Source organism: Leptidea sinapis, chromosome 18, assembly GCF_905404315.1.
Source record: "Leptidea sinapis chromosome 18, ilLepSina1.1, whole genome shotgun sequence".
Lineage (NCBI taxonomy): Eukaryota > Metazoa > Arthropoda > Insecta > Lepidoptera > Pieridae > Leptidea > Leptidea sinapis.
The window spans coordinates 1,354,324-1,372,050 of record NC_066282.1 but is presented as its reverse complement, the minus strand read 5'-3'; the positions used below and the strand labels follow the sequence as shown (position 1 = coordinate 1,372,050).

The 17,727-nt window shown below is 35.8% G+C and overlaps 1 protein-coding gene and 1 long non-coding RNA gene across 2 annotated transcripts; both read left to right on the top strand.

Annotated features, from left to right (window-relative positions):
• Positions 1–2,907: 2,907 nt before the first annotated feature.
• LOC126969658 (uncharacterized) lies at positions 2,908–6,465 on the top strand. Its single transcript, XR_007730432.1, has 3 exons — positions 2,908–3,240; positions 4,848–5,033; positions 5,932–6,465. It is a non-coding gene; the product is annotated as an uncharacterized LOC126969658 (long non-coding RNA).
• A 5,432-nt stretch (positions 6,466–11,897) lies between these two features.
• LOC126969655 (60S ribosomal protein L38) lies at positions 11,898–14,546 on the top strand. Its single transcript, XM_050815224.1, has 4 exons — positions 11,898–12,088; positions 12,221–12,281; positions 13,230–13,352; positions 14,488–14,546. Exons 1-4 carry the CDS (start codon positions 12,086–12,088, stop codon positions 14,511–14,513), a joined length of 213 nt encoding a protein of 70 aa, XP_050671181.1. The 5' UTR covers positions 11,898–12,085; the 3' UTR covers positions 14,514–14,546.
• The last annotated feature ends 3,181 nt before the right edge of the window (positions 14,547–17,727 follow it).

Genomic DNA, 17,727 nt, shown 5'->3' with positions numbered 1-17,727 from the left:
GGTGGTTAATTATGCTCTCCATGATTTTGAAGAGCAGGGAGGTAATAGCAATAGGCCTGTAGTTTGCCGTATCCAAACTGTCTCCTTTTTTGGGATCGGATGGACAACGGCTGACTTCCATGAGTCAGGGACTACGCCTTTTGAATAAGGGTGCCGGTATAAACACGTTAGCACCGACGTCTACTCAGGGGCACATATTCTAAGCACGATTGGAGAAATGCCATCCGGCCTGCTCGACTTCCTGACGTCCAACGAAAATAGAGCTCCCCGAACAGTTTTCTGTCTGAACTGTACTTCAGGCATGGAGCTCTGACACCGCGGGATGGTCGGCGGTGTTTTTCCGTTGTAGTCAAGAGTCGAGTTGGAGGCAAAAAGAGTGCACAGGAGATCGGCTTTCTCTTTTGCCGTATGGGCCAGGGTGTCATTTCTCATGTGCAACGGCGGCATGGACGGCTGGTTGAAGTTACCAAGAGCAGCTTTCGTCAACGACCAGAACTTGCGTATTCCGGTCCGGTAACTGGAAAGCTGCTCGCCGATTTCGACGACGTGCTGCGACTTCGCACGGGCGATTTGCCGCTTAAAAAATCTGGAGGCACGGTTATATTTCCTCTTTAGAACTTTGCAGTTTGGATCCTTTGATACCAGCGCCGCAACCCAAGTTCGGTACGCCTATTTTTTGCAGTCTAATGCTGCCTTAACTGACGCATCGAACCAGGGTTATGATCTGCCACCGATCACTACTACAGAGCTGGGTATAAAAATATCCATGCCCTTCAGTATCACATCGGCTACTGCAACGGCGCAGGCACTAGGATCATCCGAAGGGAAACAAACCTTGCCCCAGGGGTAGGATGCAAAAAATAAACGCATCCTATCCCAATCTGCTGACTTGTATTGCCAAACGCGGCGGGTCGCTGTTGGTCTGCGACGTTGGCGTCGAATAGTCACTGTACTCCTGACCAGGCAATGGTGAGACGTTCCGAGAGGGGCGTCGACAGAGACCTGTTAACTATCGGGATGTGTAGTGAGCAGAAGATCTAATAAGGGTGGCATGTGGCTATCCACATCCGGGAGCCGCGTTGGCGACTCAATCAATTGGGACAGACCATATGCCAATGCAAAATTATGCACAGATCGCCTTGCGTATTCTGTGGTACGTGATCCAAGCCATTCGGCATTGTGCCAGTTGAAATCACCCAAGTCGACGATTTTAGTGGAGGGGATCTGTGCAAGCACATCATCAAATGCCGCTTGAACGCAGCCCATGAGGTGATCCGTTTCTGCGTTATCACTATGGGACCTATAGACACACGCATAGATGCGGACGCGGTCCTCTAAATCTAAGCGGAGCCAGAGAGTAGACAGGTCCCTCAAAATTGCCGAGACGGTGACAGCAGATATATATCAATAACGTACACACATACCCCAGCATGAGGCAAAAATTTATGCTCAATTTTGTACCCAGGGTACGTTAAATATGACGTATCGCTATGTCGAGATATCTGCGTCTCCGTAAGGAAACGCAAGGCCAGCAGCGCCGTCTCAAGGTGTAGGTGGACGGCGTTTAAATTGGAGTCAATTCGCCTGATGTTACAAAAGTCCACATTAAGCGTGGAGCGGGGTGCCGTGGTGTTGCTGCCCAGTTTGTCCTGTGAAATGCGAGGTACTGTGCCCTCCCCAGAATACGAGGTGCAGCCCGAGCGCGAATTCTCGGGAAGGGATTCTCCGACTCTGGTAGAGCCGGTACCCTCCTGGGGAATCCTTTGAAGGACCGCTCTCATATTTTGGGGGGGGAGAGGGGGGAATGGCCTCCGGTCCTCGATACTTACCTATGTGAAACATAGTTGCACTAGGCCGATATGTCACGCCGGTATGCTGTGCGGGTTTGGTAAGTAATCTGAACGAGTCTGGCCATGTTGCAATAAAGTCTTTTAGTTCGCTTCATTAATATCAGTACATTTTCCTGTTTTCTGAACAGTTTAATTTTATTTATTGGTTTCCAGGACTATTCATTTTAAGGGAAATCCGAGAAATAATTATAGAAGTAATCTGCTGGTGGCTCTTTATGAACTTAGGAAATTTTTAGTTATCATCAAAGTTCGATGTGCAGTGTTAGATAATAACTGATATTGACAAAGATACGCAATATGCTTGCCGAACACAAATTAGTAAGTAATGGAATGTCATTGACTGAATTATTTGTATTGAGAATATATAGGTATTTGTAAGTTCTAAAAAATATAGATTCCGGGTCAATCACCAACATGTTATATACTCAAACCATCTCCGAAACACGTTGCATCGTATGGTATAAGTATTATTTCGATCGGATTATCACTTTTCGCAGTAGAACAGAATAAACAAAATGGCTCTACATTTCTTAGTACCATAGATTTTTTTTTTGGTTCTGTTCGTCCATCTGGACAGGCAAAGGGGTCAAAAGCCCATACAGCCAAGTCTTATTTTTATTTTTCTATTCTTCAGTCTTCACTTTACACAGCTTGTTCAAAGTCAAGCTAAGTCTTTATATCATCTTCATCTTCAAACATAAATAGTACAATTTCACATAAAAGTAGTATTTCGTGTTCTTCATATTTCATTTTCTTCATATACATATAGGTTCGCATGAAAGGCCGAAGCCAAGTCTTTTATTGATAATATTCTTGTTCCAATTAAGATCAAGCTTAAACCCCGGGCGGGATTAATAATAATAAACTTTTATGATATAATACTAAAATATAAATCTCATATACGTTATAATGATGAATATTAGTTGAATATAATAATTATAAGATAATATGAAACTAATTTAAGGTATAACTACAAATATACTATTTACATTTATACATTAAAGTTAAAGTCCAATAATAATTTATGGATGAATATGTATTAAGTCTGTGTAAGGGATTGTGTCAAAAGCCAAGCCGTATTTTCAAATTTCGCCTACCGTTGAAACTATAAATTTGTAAAGCGGCACGAAGCAGTCATAAGTTTTCAATAACTGCTGAAGTGAGCGCGGGATGTCTTCAGCATTCTTATAAATATCCAAGAGGCAGTCTATCAATGTAAATCTTTGAAGATTATATTGGGGACAGTCAAAGAAAATGTGATCAAGAGTTTGGATGGATAAATTACAGAATTGACAAGTTGGAGAATCTAAAACACCGATCCTAAATAAATGAGCACCACTACGAGAATGTCCCAGACGTAACCGACAAATTGTGGTGTAAAATTTTCTGTGTAAGTATTTTTTCTTTTTAACAAACCAGGGAGGAGAGATTTCGTTTTTAATGTCGGCTAACCATTTGCCCTTTGTTTGAACAACTTGTTGCCAATAATTCTGAAAGTCTTGCAAGAATGTACCTTTAAAATGAGACAGTGCATCTGCATGTGGTATGGGAATGTTCAAAGCAGTATGTATCTGATTATAATTCACAATATATTTAGCAAGATAATCAGCTTGTTCATTTCCTTCCACGCCTATGTGTGAAGGAGTCCAGAATAAAACAATATCTTTTGTTAGGGATAAGCATTGATATTTGTCTCTAATATTGTAAATGATGAAATTAGTTGTAACATTACATTTAGGATATTGTAAAGCTTTTAGAACACTCATGCTATGCTATCCGTTATAACAATCCAATTATTATATGACTGTTCTCCAATATATTCTAGAGCAGCATATATGGCAGCACATTCTGCTGTGTATATACTAGCCAAGGTATTTAACCTATGACCAAACCCACTCCGCAGTTGTATGTCATAAACTGCCATAGAGACAGCAGTATTACTTTTAGATCCATCAGTATAAAGTTGGTTATAATTTTCCCACTCTGACAGCATACTATATACATCTTCCTTATATTTTAATGATTCATTAATAATTATTTTAATAGGTGTATATTTTGAATTATAAGAATTTAAATAACATGGCCAAAGAATACTAGAAAATAGATTATGATCACAAGAAAAATGCAACAAATCAGAGATGCCTTCTACTTGATAGTAGGAATTATTGTCAGTTTGGTTAATATAGTCGTGTATCTTTAATAGGAGTGGATGATTATAAATAGAAGTTAATTTGAGAAAGAATTTTGTTTGTAGATATTTGAATCTAAGAGCTAGTGGGGGAATATTACATTCTACTTGTAATGATATAATAGGAGTAGACCTAAAAGCGCCTGTTATGATCCTTAAGCATTTATTTTGTATTTTTTCTAATTTATTCACTAATGTAATTACTCCACCATAACAAAAGAAGGCATACTCAAAATGGCTACGAACTAATGACTTATATAGTGTTAGCAAGATGTGTGGGTCTGCACCCCAATATGTACCAGCTAATGATTTCAGAATATTGCAGGCCTTTAATGCTCGATTTTCTAATATTTCAACATATTTGTGCCATCTAAAATTACTTAAAAACGTAACTCCTAAAAACTTTATTGAAATTTCCTGAGTACCATAATATATTTTTGCATCTCTTATTCTTATAGAATGCTTTGAAAATATTACTACTTTGCTTTTGTCAATACTGACCTCAAGACTAAGATATTGAAAATAAAGCTCCAATTTTTTGAGTGCTACATTAAGATCTAACACAACATTTGATAAATTATGTCCTGAACTATACACTACTAGATCATCAGCAAATTGGAGGTTAGAAACTCTATTACCCAAAACAATATTTATTTGATTTATGTAGATTATAAAGAGCAATGGACTCAAAATTCCGCCCTGCAATACGCCTCTATATGAATATCGAGGACCTATTAATTGGTTATTGACTCTAACGTAAAGTTTACGACCATGCAAGAAATTGAATATCCAACTAACTATTTTTTCAGGGACATTTAAGGATAGAAGAATGGGTGATAATTGTTCTAAATCAACATTATTAAATGCTCCTACAACATCCAAACAAACACCAGCCAATATCTTATTGTCAATCTGGGCACTATGGATGTCAAGACATAAATGCCGTATACTCTCACAAGCAGAACGACCACATCGAAACCCAAATTGATTATTAGGTAAGAGGTTGTTACTTTCAATATAAAATATTAATCTCTGTTTTATTAATTGTTCAAAAATTTTACCAACACACGAGCTTAGTGTGATAGGACGATATGAATCAGCTGAACTAGAATCTTTTCCATGCTTTAAAATTGGAATTAGACAGTCTGTTTTCCATTCATCTGGAATAGTGGAGTTGTTCCATAGGAGATTTAATATTTTTAGAAACTTATTTAAGTTAGAAGAGTTTAGGAGTTTAAACATTTTATAGAAGAGCCAATCCAAACCGCATGCAGAGTTCTATCTTGATGATAGACCAGCTTTTAATTCTTCAATAGTAAAAGGAGCAATCATAAAAGAGTTGGTGCTATTTAAAGGATGATTATTGTGAATAATTGTCAAATTTGGTACTGTATCTGGAGTATATTTGTGTAAAAAGTTGGATATCCAATTATTGCTAGAGAAACAATTATTATTAGAATATAAGTTCTTAAATTTCCTCATTTTTGTCCAAATCTGTTTCATTGGTGTTAACCTATTTATGGTGGAGCAAAAATCTGTCCAGGATTTACGACGTTCAAGTCTTAATATACATTTTTTCTTTGCTTGAGCTTGCTTAAAATGAATGTAGTTTTGGATATTGCAATTTGATTTGAATAACAGATAAGCCTGTTAGCAATCTTCTACCACTTTAGTACATTGCCCATTCCACCAGGGAAGTTGTCGCTTTCTTTTAGGTAGATTAGTAATATTGTTACAGTGGTAGTTGGTTTTAGGTACTGAATTTTCTACCGCTCTAAGAATTATGGAACAGAAGTTATTGTAAGACTTCTGTAGATTACAATTATTTATATCAAATTGTTTTAACAAGTCATTTACTAAGTTCTCATATTGGTCCCAATTTACTATTTTCAGATTGCTGTGTGGAGGAATGTTGGATGGAATTGAAGAAGATTCAGTTTCCGACACTACCATGGAAAATTTTGTGATTGTAGGCAAGTGATAGCTGCCCAAAGAGTCCTGATGAACTTGCCATTCACAGCACAGGAATAATGAAGATGATACTATTGTTAGATCTAGTCCATTTGGTCTCCAAGAATTAGTACCCACTGTAGTTGGTTGATCATTATTTAAGAGCATTAAGTCATTATCGTCCATTACATCCATGATGTCTCTACCTCTAGAATTGGTTCTATTACAACCCCAAATGGTATAGTGAGCATTAAAATCACCAGCAATTATTAGTGGTTTTGGAATACTATGCAACAGTCTAATTAAATTTAGATTTGTCAAAGTTAGGTACACTGTTGCCAGGACTATAAAAGCTAACAATTGAGATGTCTTTTTGTTTGTATTTAATTTTGATTGCTACATTTTGCAAGGAGTTATCAGAAAATGTTTCTAACTTTTGAAAATAAATGCCATTTCTAACAAAAATTGCTACACCATTGTGATTTATTTATTTATTTAATAAGTACAACCACATTACACATATTATCCTTATCAACTAGTTTTATATATTACAGGTTGTTGTGTCTGATATGTATAACAATTACGGTGTACATAACTTTGCCAAATAACTATGAAATACTAATAATACTAAATAATTTTATATAATTAATAACAATAATATTACTAAATTTTGAAATGCTCCCAAATCTTTTGCTTAAAACGAGAAAGTAAAGCTTTAAAGAGTCATGAAACACATCCAATTTGATGCGACCATTTATTAAATTATACTCCTCAAGAATGCGCTTAACCGGAGACTGTAAGCCTAGATTTGATCTACAGGGCGGGGTATAGAAAATTTTGGATAATTTAGCTCTCGGATACTTATAAGGGGCCTTAAGTGCAACGCGACTGAGCAGGTACTCACAATTTACTTTATGGTTAATAGTGTTGTAAAGAAAAACTATGTCATACATCACTCTCCTGTCTCTGAGTTTGACCATGTTAAATTTAGCCAGACGTTCCTCATAGGGTTGTCGATGCGAAAAACCATGAGAACAGAATGCTAAGTGACGCGTAAATGATCTTTGAATACTCTCAAGTCGTTGTGATTGGTTTGCATAAAAAGGACACCATGCAACACTTGCATATTCGAGATGGCTGCGGACTAAGGAGTTGTAGAGTAGAATTTTCGTTTGAGGGAATTTGAAACCTATGGTATTTCTTTTGATAAAACCCAACATCTGTGCTGCTTTAGCGGTACAATAGTTTATATGAGAAGTGAATTTCAGCTTATTATCTATAATAACTCCTAAATCTCTCATTTCTTCCACTTCCTCTAAATCAACTCCGCCAATCTCGTATCGATAGACAAGTGGTTTTTTCTTCCTAGTGTACCTCACCAGAAAACATTTATTCAAGTTGAGAGTCATGAGGTTAACTTCGCACCACTTTCTTATCTCATTTAGGTCAGTCTGGATTAAGGTGCAGTCGTAGTGGGTTTTGACTGGACGAAAAACTTTGAGATCGTCGGCGAATAGGAGTACCTTAATGTTGTCTGTAATATCATTTATAAATATGGAAAAAAGTAAAGGCCCCAGATGGGAACCTTGAGGCACACCAGATGTAGCAATATACGTCTGAGAATTATGTCCGTCCACAACAACGCACTGGGGTCGATTCTGTAAATAGGAGTCAAACCACTTCAGCAGCAAACCTTCGATGCCGTGTTGATTTAATTTAGCTACAAGTATCGTATGGTTCACTTTGTCGAAGGCGCTACTGAAGTCGGTATAAATTGCATCAACCTGATATCCATGATCTATTTCATCAGACAGCTCCGAGACAAATGGAATTAAGTTGGTCAAAGTAGAGCACCCTGGCCTAAAACCATGCTGATGCACGCTAATTTGGTCATTAATAAATTGACATATAGAGGAATACACAATCGATTCAAATAATTTCGAAAATGATGATAAAATCAATATTGGCCGGTAATTTTTAACATCTTCTCGTTCACCTTTTTTAAAAATTGGTAAGATTCTAGCCTTTTTCCACTCATCGGGGAAAATGCCAGATTCCATTGACTCGTTATATATAAGAGATAACGGTAGTGCTAAGGCTCGACCACAACGTTTAATAAATATGGGAGGTATTGAGTCTGGCCCAGAGCCTTTAGTTTCATCGATTTTTTTAATGTATTCCAATATATTTCTTTCAGTAAAGTGCAAGCTGGAATATGATTTTCCCTTAGCAACATACCTATTTATTAAGTCAGAGATATTCGGCTCTGCAGTCACTGGTAGGTAAACAGAGTGAAACTGTTTGGCGAAAAGATTAGCGATATCCTGCCCAGTGTCTGCAATTATATTATTTCCTTTCATTTTCGCAGGTAACGATGAGTGACCTCCTCTCTTGTTTCTAATGAAGTTAAAGAATGCTTTAGGGTTCACAGGAATGCTAGATTCTATGGTATTTTTATAGTTACTATAACAAATATCATAAAGCTTGTGGGCACGATTTCGGAGGAGACGGTACTCTAATTCATCGCGAGGATTACCATACTTGCGGAAGCGCAATCTAATCTTATCCTTATCCTTTAGTGTTCTTATAAGAGCTTTGCTAAACCAGGTAGGCTGTCTGCGGTGGTGATAATTGCGCTTGGGTACATGTCTATCGATTACGGTATTCACGATCTTATAGAATATGGCCACCTTTTCATTTATATCACTGCAATCAGAAAATTCATTAATCCACTCAACACTACTTAATTCTTTGGGAATGTTGACATAGGCGCCTCTATAGAAGTTATATGTAAGTTGTTTCTTGGGTAGGCTATGCTAGAATACGGTAAAATTATAAGTAAGCCTGGGTGATTACTGTAGCACTTAGTGAGGTGGTTCATGACTCCAGGTACAGATGCTGAAGGTGAGTTACATATAACTAAATCTAGAAATCGATCATTACTATTCTTAACACAATTGACTTGATACAGATCATTTGCTGTCATAAAATCTATCAAAGAGTGTCCCAAAGATAAATTGTAATTAGATGGATTCATATAGGAATAGTTATCTACTGTCGTCCAGTTAATAAATCCAAGGTTAAAATCTCCCAGGATAAGAAGGTCATCGGTTAAATGTGCAAATTTGCAAAAACGTGTTCAATGTGTTACTTTTAACTGGAGGAGGTAAGTAAACTAAACAGATGGTAAGATTTTTAACTGTATTGTTAACTCTTATCTTTAATGACACCCACAGGTTTTCTACATCACTTTCCCAGCACTGCATTCTGACAGAAGGAATATCACGCGACACAGCCAGTAGGACTCCTCCTCCATCTTTTTTTGTTTGTGCTGAGCAAGCACGATCTCTACGATAGATAATATATCTGTCATCAAATAATTCCGCGTTAGATATATTCTCATTAAGCCAAGTTTCAGTAAAGGCAATGATTTTAAAGTTACTTGTTAGTACGTTTCTTGAAAGTTCATTCGTTTTAGTTCTTAAGCCTTGTACATTCTGATAATATGTATCAAGCATTTTGAAATTGGTTTTACCATCAAATTCGCTAGTTATGTGTAAAAAAATAAAAATAAATAATTTAGTACATAGCTCTTAACTTATTGCCTTAATACTATCCAAACTTTTTATCTGTAGAGCCTGTTGAGTTTCATCTTTACGGACGTAGATTCGGCCATTACGGACCCACACGAATTTGTATGACATCTCTTTGGCCTTTTTCCGCGCCGCTGCATGCAGTATTTTGTTCCCCGCTGTGAGATGCTCTGCGACATAGAATGGTGATGGGTTTCCGCCAATACCCAAGTGTTGTGAACCTAGCTTTTCTTGAGCATTTTTTTTATTAAACTTTGCTACAGCTGCCAGAATATTATCACGCATTCTAGGGGATCGCAGTCAATAACTGCTCTAGGTCTATTATTGTCGCGGGATAATTTAGCTGTGCGCGTCACATGGAGAACATCCTCAGGGACAACGGGGTTTTCTACCACTTTCGAAAGGTGTACGATCGTGTCGACTAAATTTTCGGATCTATATTCAGGTATACCGTTTACTTCCAAGTTATTTTCACGCATGTGTAATTCAACCGTATTCAATCTACCAGTCAACTCCATTAGCTCAGCCTTTAGTTTGTCGTTGTCAGTTTTAATATTTGATATAGCAGTATTTTTTGCTCTAAATTGGTTTTTATCTCCTCATACTGCTTGTTCATGAAGTTCATAGACTCTTGAAAACTGTCTATTTTTTCTTTGATGTTCTTAAGTTCCGAAGATACAAGTTTAGAAATACCACATTCATATCATTACCACAATCATTTCTTAGTATTGTATAACCTCTGATAGAAAACTGTATATTTGGTTTAAGCCAAGTTTCTGATATAAGTGCTATGTGTATGTCCTGCTCATAAAAAAGGTTTTGAAGCTCAAGTCTGTTACTCAACAGACTTTGAGCATTCCACTGTACTATGTTAAGTTTGTGACAGTTGAATGTGACGTTTTATTTTTAATTTCTATGGTATCTTTAATAGCTGAACTAATTGCGTGTGAGCTAATGCTTTGATTCTGTGTTTTATTTAGTGTAATGACTTTGATTATTGATTCTGTGATTAGGTTCATTGCTGCTGGATTGGATAAAATTAAATTAATGATGTCTTGTGTGTTCTCTGTCTTATTGAGTGATGGAAAGTTTGTTGGATGTTTAAATAAATCTGATAATGGTGTTTTACTTTTATTTTTACTATCCAATATCTTTTTTTGTTTTATAGGGCATTGACCTGATACTGCAAGATACTACCTTCACAGTGCACACATACTGCTTTGTCAATAGGTATAGTACATTCTTTATATGAATGATTTTCAGTGCAGATTGAGCAACGCTGAGCATTCTTACAGAATTTAGCCAAGTGGTCAAACCTAAGGCATCGGAAACACTGCTTAACTGGCGGCACATAAGGTCGCACTGGTAGACGCCACATCTTTAAGTGAACGTAATCTGGGAGTGAAGTAAATGACGCAAAGGTAATAATGACTGCCTGTGTAGGTTGTAATATAAAAACCACTATCGGATTTGTTTTTTTTCACTATACGCCGAACAGAAATATTTTTTTTTGTACTTTACAAAGAATTGAAAATTTTTTTGTTGGACATATCAATGAGTACGGAGGAAATCACTCCAGACAATTCAGTGGCACCAGCTGGGATGGACGCCTTAATATTTTGTTCCCTTAAAAATGTCGTGTTGTCTAGGAATGTATTAGCCAAATTGGGTCGTTCAAACACTACTCCTATCTTATATTTGTTGAGTTTCTTAAGATATTTAATGCCTTTAATGAAGCGCGATAAGTAGCTACTAAGAGTAAGCATGTCACGACTACCAAGTGGCTGTTCAGTGACACTCTCTATGAAGACTATAAATTCATGACCGGCACCTGCGTCTTCCGGATATCGGCGACAATAGTCGGCCACCCTATATGGCAAATAAAAGTTCTCGTGGTCTTCCAAAACTGTACGCGAATCTGAGTATTCGCTACTTTCAGAGGTGGAATCTAAAATAGACTCACCCTTATCTCGTTCCGGCTTGGTTTTTTTCCGCCTTTTCGACATCTCTTAGCACAAACCTAAATCACTAAATATATAGACTTTTACTTATACTAAACAAATTAAATGATAAACATATACAAATACTTATATACTTTTCAAAAATATGAGAATTATATACAATATAATAGAAATATTTAATTTTATAGTTAAAAAGACCGCCCTAAGCAACCAAGAGTTCCCGCGCTTTTCCGTATCATAGATTATGGGACCGACCCCCGTCATATATGTCTTGACATCCGATTTGAAAGTTGAAACCTCAGAATTAAACTGTCAAGTGTCAGTGAATAATCTAGTTCTTTTAGTTTTGTTTGACAGCTGTGGTAGGTTATGTTTTTGTGTAATCTAAATTTAATCCAAAAATATCTCTGTTTATTGTGCATATTTTATCCTTTATTCTACTTAATTCTCGCGAAAAAGAAAGAGTGTGTGTGATTGTATATTGATTTATTGTGATCTTATTAAATTGTTTATTTTTTTTTTCAGCCGCCAGATATTTTTAACATGGTGAGTTCAAAGAGGTGAAAAAGTGTTGTGTTTATTGAGAATACGTTTAAAAATGTATTCGATGGACATTTTGTTATAGATGGGATGTTCTCAAATATTATTCCTCCTTTACCTTTTGTCGTTTCTTTTCAGCCGCGTGAAATAAAAGACATTAAAGACTTCCTTCTGAAAGCCCGAAGGAAAGACGCAAAATGTAAGTATTATTTTACTACTACCAAGGTTTGTTCAATATCGGATTTTGCATCAATTCCAAGAGTAAAAATAAACCACAACAATTTTATTCTATGATTGTTACTGCTAATAAATTATTAAATTGTAAATGCAAAATAAATATTCAATATAGTAATAAATATTAAGATTCTAATAATAATAAATAAGATCATGAAGTTATATTCAAACTGGTAGTATAAGATGTAGTACATAAGATTATTATTTAGGAATGTGATCATTAACATTATTCAGTTCAAATTTAGTTGCTCTTCTTAATCAATGAATTTTAGCAAAGAAGAAATTTAGCAATTTGTATCTGAACAGTATCAGAATCAGAATATCTTTATTTAATAAAATCTCGAGGATCACATTGGATCATTACAAAATAAATTATTCTAATATACAAAAATACAAAGTTGTATCTATAATTATACTATTGCACTATATTATACAAAAACTAGTCATAGCTCTACACCGGCTTACAAGAACCTAAGGTATTGTCAAGCTGTCATTGTGAGATGGAGCACGCTGGCCAAGGTATCTTGGCATTTATAAAATCATCTATTCTATAATAGGCTTCCTTAATTAATTGTTTTTTAATATAAGATTTGAAATGGCGAATTGATAGCTCTGTCACTTTTGATGGGTGTTTGTTATAGAAACACATCGAGTTTCCCATGAAAGAATAGTTCAGTTTTTGTAATTGACCTGAAAACTTAAAAGTTGCATTTGACACTGGGCTGTGAAACAGACTATTTCTCAAATAAATTAAGATATTTGTGGTGCATTGCATAATTGTGCTATTATATACATAAGCTAAATTAAAAATTTAGATAATTGAAATTAAAAATTTAGCTTATTTTGTGGCATGTCAGGCAAACCTCTAACCTAGTGTTTCGTATATATGTATAATAATATGTCCTAATTACAGCTGTAAAGATAAAGAAGAACGCAGAGAATGTCAAGTTCAAGGTGAGATGCTCTCGTTTCCTGTACACACTGGTCATCACAGACAAAGAGAAGGCAGAGAAGCTTAAGCAAAGTTTACCTCCAGGTAATCAACACTTATTTTTAATGAATAATGATGCAAATTTTTTCTATAACTAGAGCTTTTTGCTGGAATTTAATGTATTATTCTTCATCTGCAAAAGTTACTATGTGATATGATATATTTTAAGAGATAATTAGTATAATAATATAAATATTTAAAAGCATTTACTGTTCCAGACAAATATCCATAGATTGTAATGTAAGAAGTTAAAATTCAGTAAAAATTCTGCTAATCCTATATAAGTTGTGTCTATATTCTTATCTACTACATCATAAAGTGAAAAGAAAACTTATGATAAAGAAAACAATCTATCAGTCTTCATAGTTCTCATTCAAATATTTTATTTAAAGTGGGATATAATATCACTTATTGAAAGTTAAAAACTACCACCCATTCCAAAAGGTATGCCTCAGACCTGAGAAAAACAAGGGCAACAAACTCTGTGTAATTCTTTTTTTTTATATAAAAAATAGGGTTACAATGTAAAATCATACAATCAAATTTATTATTTAATAGCCTGTGCTCAATTCAAAATCAGCGGTATCATTGAGAAAGTCATTTATGTTATAGTAACCACACTAACATATTCTAACAATTCTTTTGAAATTCATTATTTGTTTTGAACATTTTCTGGGATCTTGATGTAAAAGCATGTACATTGCCTCACAAAAGGCTAACTCGGCTTAGCTGAGTAGCAGACATTATAAGTTTGATATAAGTACATCATCATATCAGGCTTAGCACTGATGACCAATTTTGGCAACAAAATCTTAAATGATAGTCACCTAGTTAATCTAAATCTTTAATAACACTATGACTAACAAATTTAATCTAATTTTTTATTTCTTTCTGTAAAATTTTAAGCCATTGAAGCTCCTCCGAATTACCTTCAAATCTCGAGACCAAGTATGGAATGTTTCTCTTCTATTTATCTGTACAAATTTCAGGCTGCCCATCCCCAATTGCCGAGTAGCATATTCTTATAGAAATGTGATTGACCTTTCTTTTATTTGATACTTTCTCAATTTTGCAATAATCCAAGCTTAGAGTTGTTTTAGAGCAGGAGATAAAGCTTATAAGCCACTTACTATAAAAAGTGAAAACATGCCATTTATATAAACAAAACTTTTCTTTTCAGGTCTACAAGTCAAGGAGGTTAAGTGATATGTTAGGTATAAATAAAATTTAAAAATCAAATATTTTGTTTCATTTATTGCATTCCTAATAGTATTTATAAAAAAGTTTAGTTAAACTTTCCAATATGGACCACCAATATATGTTTTAGGGGTTTCCACCCCTCAGTGTCATCCCCACTCTGCGGAACCCCATGGCTATGGAGATATTCATGGTTAAATTGCCCGGCCTGCGGCTGGGCTCATATTATGAATTTATGTTCTAACTTAACCTAACCTAAGATAAGTTTTAGCTTGGTATACCTATAATCTTTAATCTCATATAGATTCTGTTATCTGAAGTACTACAATAAATACTGGTTGTTGCCCGGCCTGCTGCCAGGCTCATATGTATAGTTTTCACTTTATCAACATTTATATGAAAATTTTTGTCTACCTGGATGACATAATTGTTTTCTGTGTACGGATTTTTTTGGAGTTTTCATTTAGGTTGATTTATATATTATTATTATTAACTGACACTAAAACGTAATAAATAAATAAAAACTACGTTTAAAAAACCGACTGCAAAAACTGGAAAGTATCAAATAACCAAAAATTTAATTTAATACACCTCTTATGCAAACCTTTACCTTTAATATTATTGAAATACTATTATTTGTATGTGCTACATATTGATAGCTTTGAAGTCGGTGCCAAGCCAAATGTAATAAAGGTACCTACACTCGCCACGCGTGACTGAGCGAGATAGCTACGTCTAGAACCAAGCGGACAGACACGTGGCCACATAAACTAAATAATTACAGTAAGTAAGCTGTTTACAATATTAAGTTTTATTTTGTTTAGGGCTTGGCAGTGGCACTGACTTAAAACCTATCGATAGGTAGCACATATAAATGATAGGATTTTATTAATATTAAAGGTACAGGTTTGCATAAGAGGTGTATTAAATTAAAGTCTTAGTAATTTGATACTTTTCAGTTTTTGAAGTCGGTTTTTTGAAATGTAGTTTTTTTTCCATTTTGATTATTTTAAATTGATTGATTTTAATATTCTGTACATATTCATAAAGATCAAATTAATTACTTAAACATGAGATATAAATTATTATATTATTACTTCTAAGATAATAAAACGTCAAGTCAGATCCAAACTAAACTTGTAGGTAGTTTTCTAATTACAGCCCTAAGCTCTTTGTGTGGCATATCGCTCAACATTGAATGTTTCAACTACAGCAATACTGCACAAGCGAGCACTCTCAAAAGTACTCCAATCTATACAAACATGCAAGCTGGCAATGATCGAATTTTTTATATATTATAATCCTCAGTAATATTGTTTATTGTTGAAAAAAAATTTAAAGCTTGTTTTGTTGTGCTCTTTTGGAAATAATAAAAGTTAATTCGGTCTGTGTTAAAAATAAATATAAGTATGGATGAAGGTATAATGGTATGGTATGGTATAGGGGATCCTGTTTCCGCAATTAAACCACTAGCATGGGTCCATTTTGCGTACAGTATTGGCCAGTTACTCCAACCAGCCCAGCTCCTTCCAGAAGTTCAGAACATTCCTGGGGTGTTCGCAGACTTCCTGGAGCGACCTCGTATTGGTTAAGGTTTTTGCCCGTTGGTTGGCCACCCCCGCACATTCCAGGATTACGTGAGCGACCGTTTCGTCCTCGGCCAGACAGCCTCTGCACTTAGGACTGTCCGTTACGCCGATTGTGAAAAGGTGTTTGTTTAGTAATGTGCGACCCGTTAGGGTGCCCACCATTATACGGATGTCATGTCTGTTGAGGCTGATAAGTCTGCGCGTCAGTTTGGGCGACAATGCAGGTATCGCTTCTTTCAACTGTCTACAGCTTGAGACATTCATCCATCGGGTGTTGTGTAGGTTGTTGGTGAGAGAGCGTATCCATGAGCGCATTTGTCTGAAGCGCAGTGGCAATAGACCAGTCACTAGATTTGCCGATGCCCGCCTTGCAAGCTCATCCGCTGCATTATTACCCAACGAACCGCTATGTCCCTTGATCCATTGCAGAGTTACCCGGCTATAGGAGGCAACTTGTTCCAGGGTTTGGTCACACTCGTGTATTAGCGCTGAGTTGTAGGTGGTACCCTTCAGCGCTGTTAGTACCGCTATACTGTCAGAAAGAATTCTGATTCTGTGGCCATGTACTTTTCTTCTTAGTATTGCGATGAAGGTACAAACATTGACTATTTTTATATTCCTACATATTTTATTGTATTGTATACCACTTTATTTATAATTAATGAGATCGCTAACTCTGAATATTTTTTTTAACATTGAACCTAGCGCACTCTGCTAGAGCATTTGTACATTAATTAACGTTCCAATTAAGCGCCAGCACAATTCGGCATTGAGTCACATTGTGCTCTGTAATTGGAAAACTACTAGATCAGAAAGATCATCTACTAGAAATAGTAATCAGAGATAACATTTTTTGCTAACAGAAAAATAATTATTTTTTAGTTATGATTCCTAAGGAAACCAATGTGTAAAATAATCATTTAACCATTTTGTATGAAATGGATTTGACTTTTATCTAAATAAAGAGTTATGTCTATCTACTAGGTATGTTTTAATGTATACCTATACTGTAAACAATATCTGAGAGTACATTTTAACAGATTCAATCATAATACTATATTTGAGGAGGCAAGAGGTGATGGGAAGTGTTGGGCGATGGACATCCGCATCACAAGATGTATTACGGCCTTTAAGGTTTGAATACTGCAGCCGGTACCTACTAATTGATTCCAGTGTCTCACAAAACGCGCAGTGTAGAATGCCATTACGCATTTTGATATAATGTCCAGAGGTAAGAACAACAGGCGGTAGCTTGACCTGAAATATTGTCTTCGCCTTACTAAGTTATACAAGCTGCTTAGAGGCCTATTTGGCCGTCTTTCCGCCGCTGTCGCCGAATATACCGATACAAGCGGTGGAAGTTGGAGGAGTGATCTAGAATCGAGGGGAAACGACATAAACGGAGACTAAGCCATTGAACGCCCAAACTTGTATTTAACATTGTTAACATTCCGAAGGTGCATACTATAGTATCGAAAGATTAAATAAGCATACCCTGAGCTGTCGTCTGCATAGCAATCAATGTCGCTGATTAATATTATAATTGGAAAGTGTCGGGGATAGGTAACAACCTTGATGCTCTAATCAAATAGCTAGTGGCCCATTTGCATAACCTCTCGGGAGGCCCATGGCAT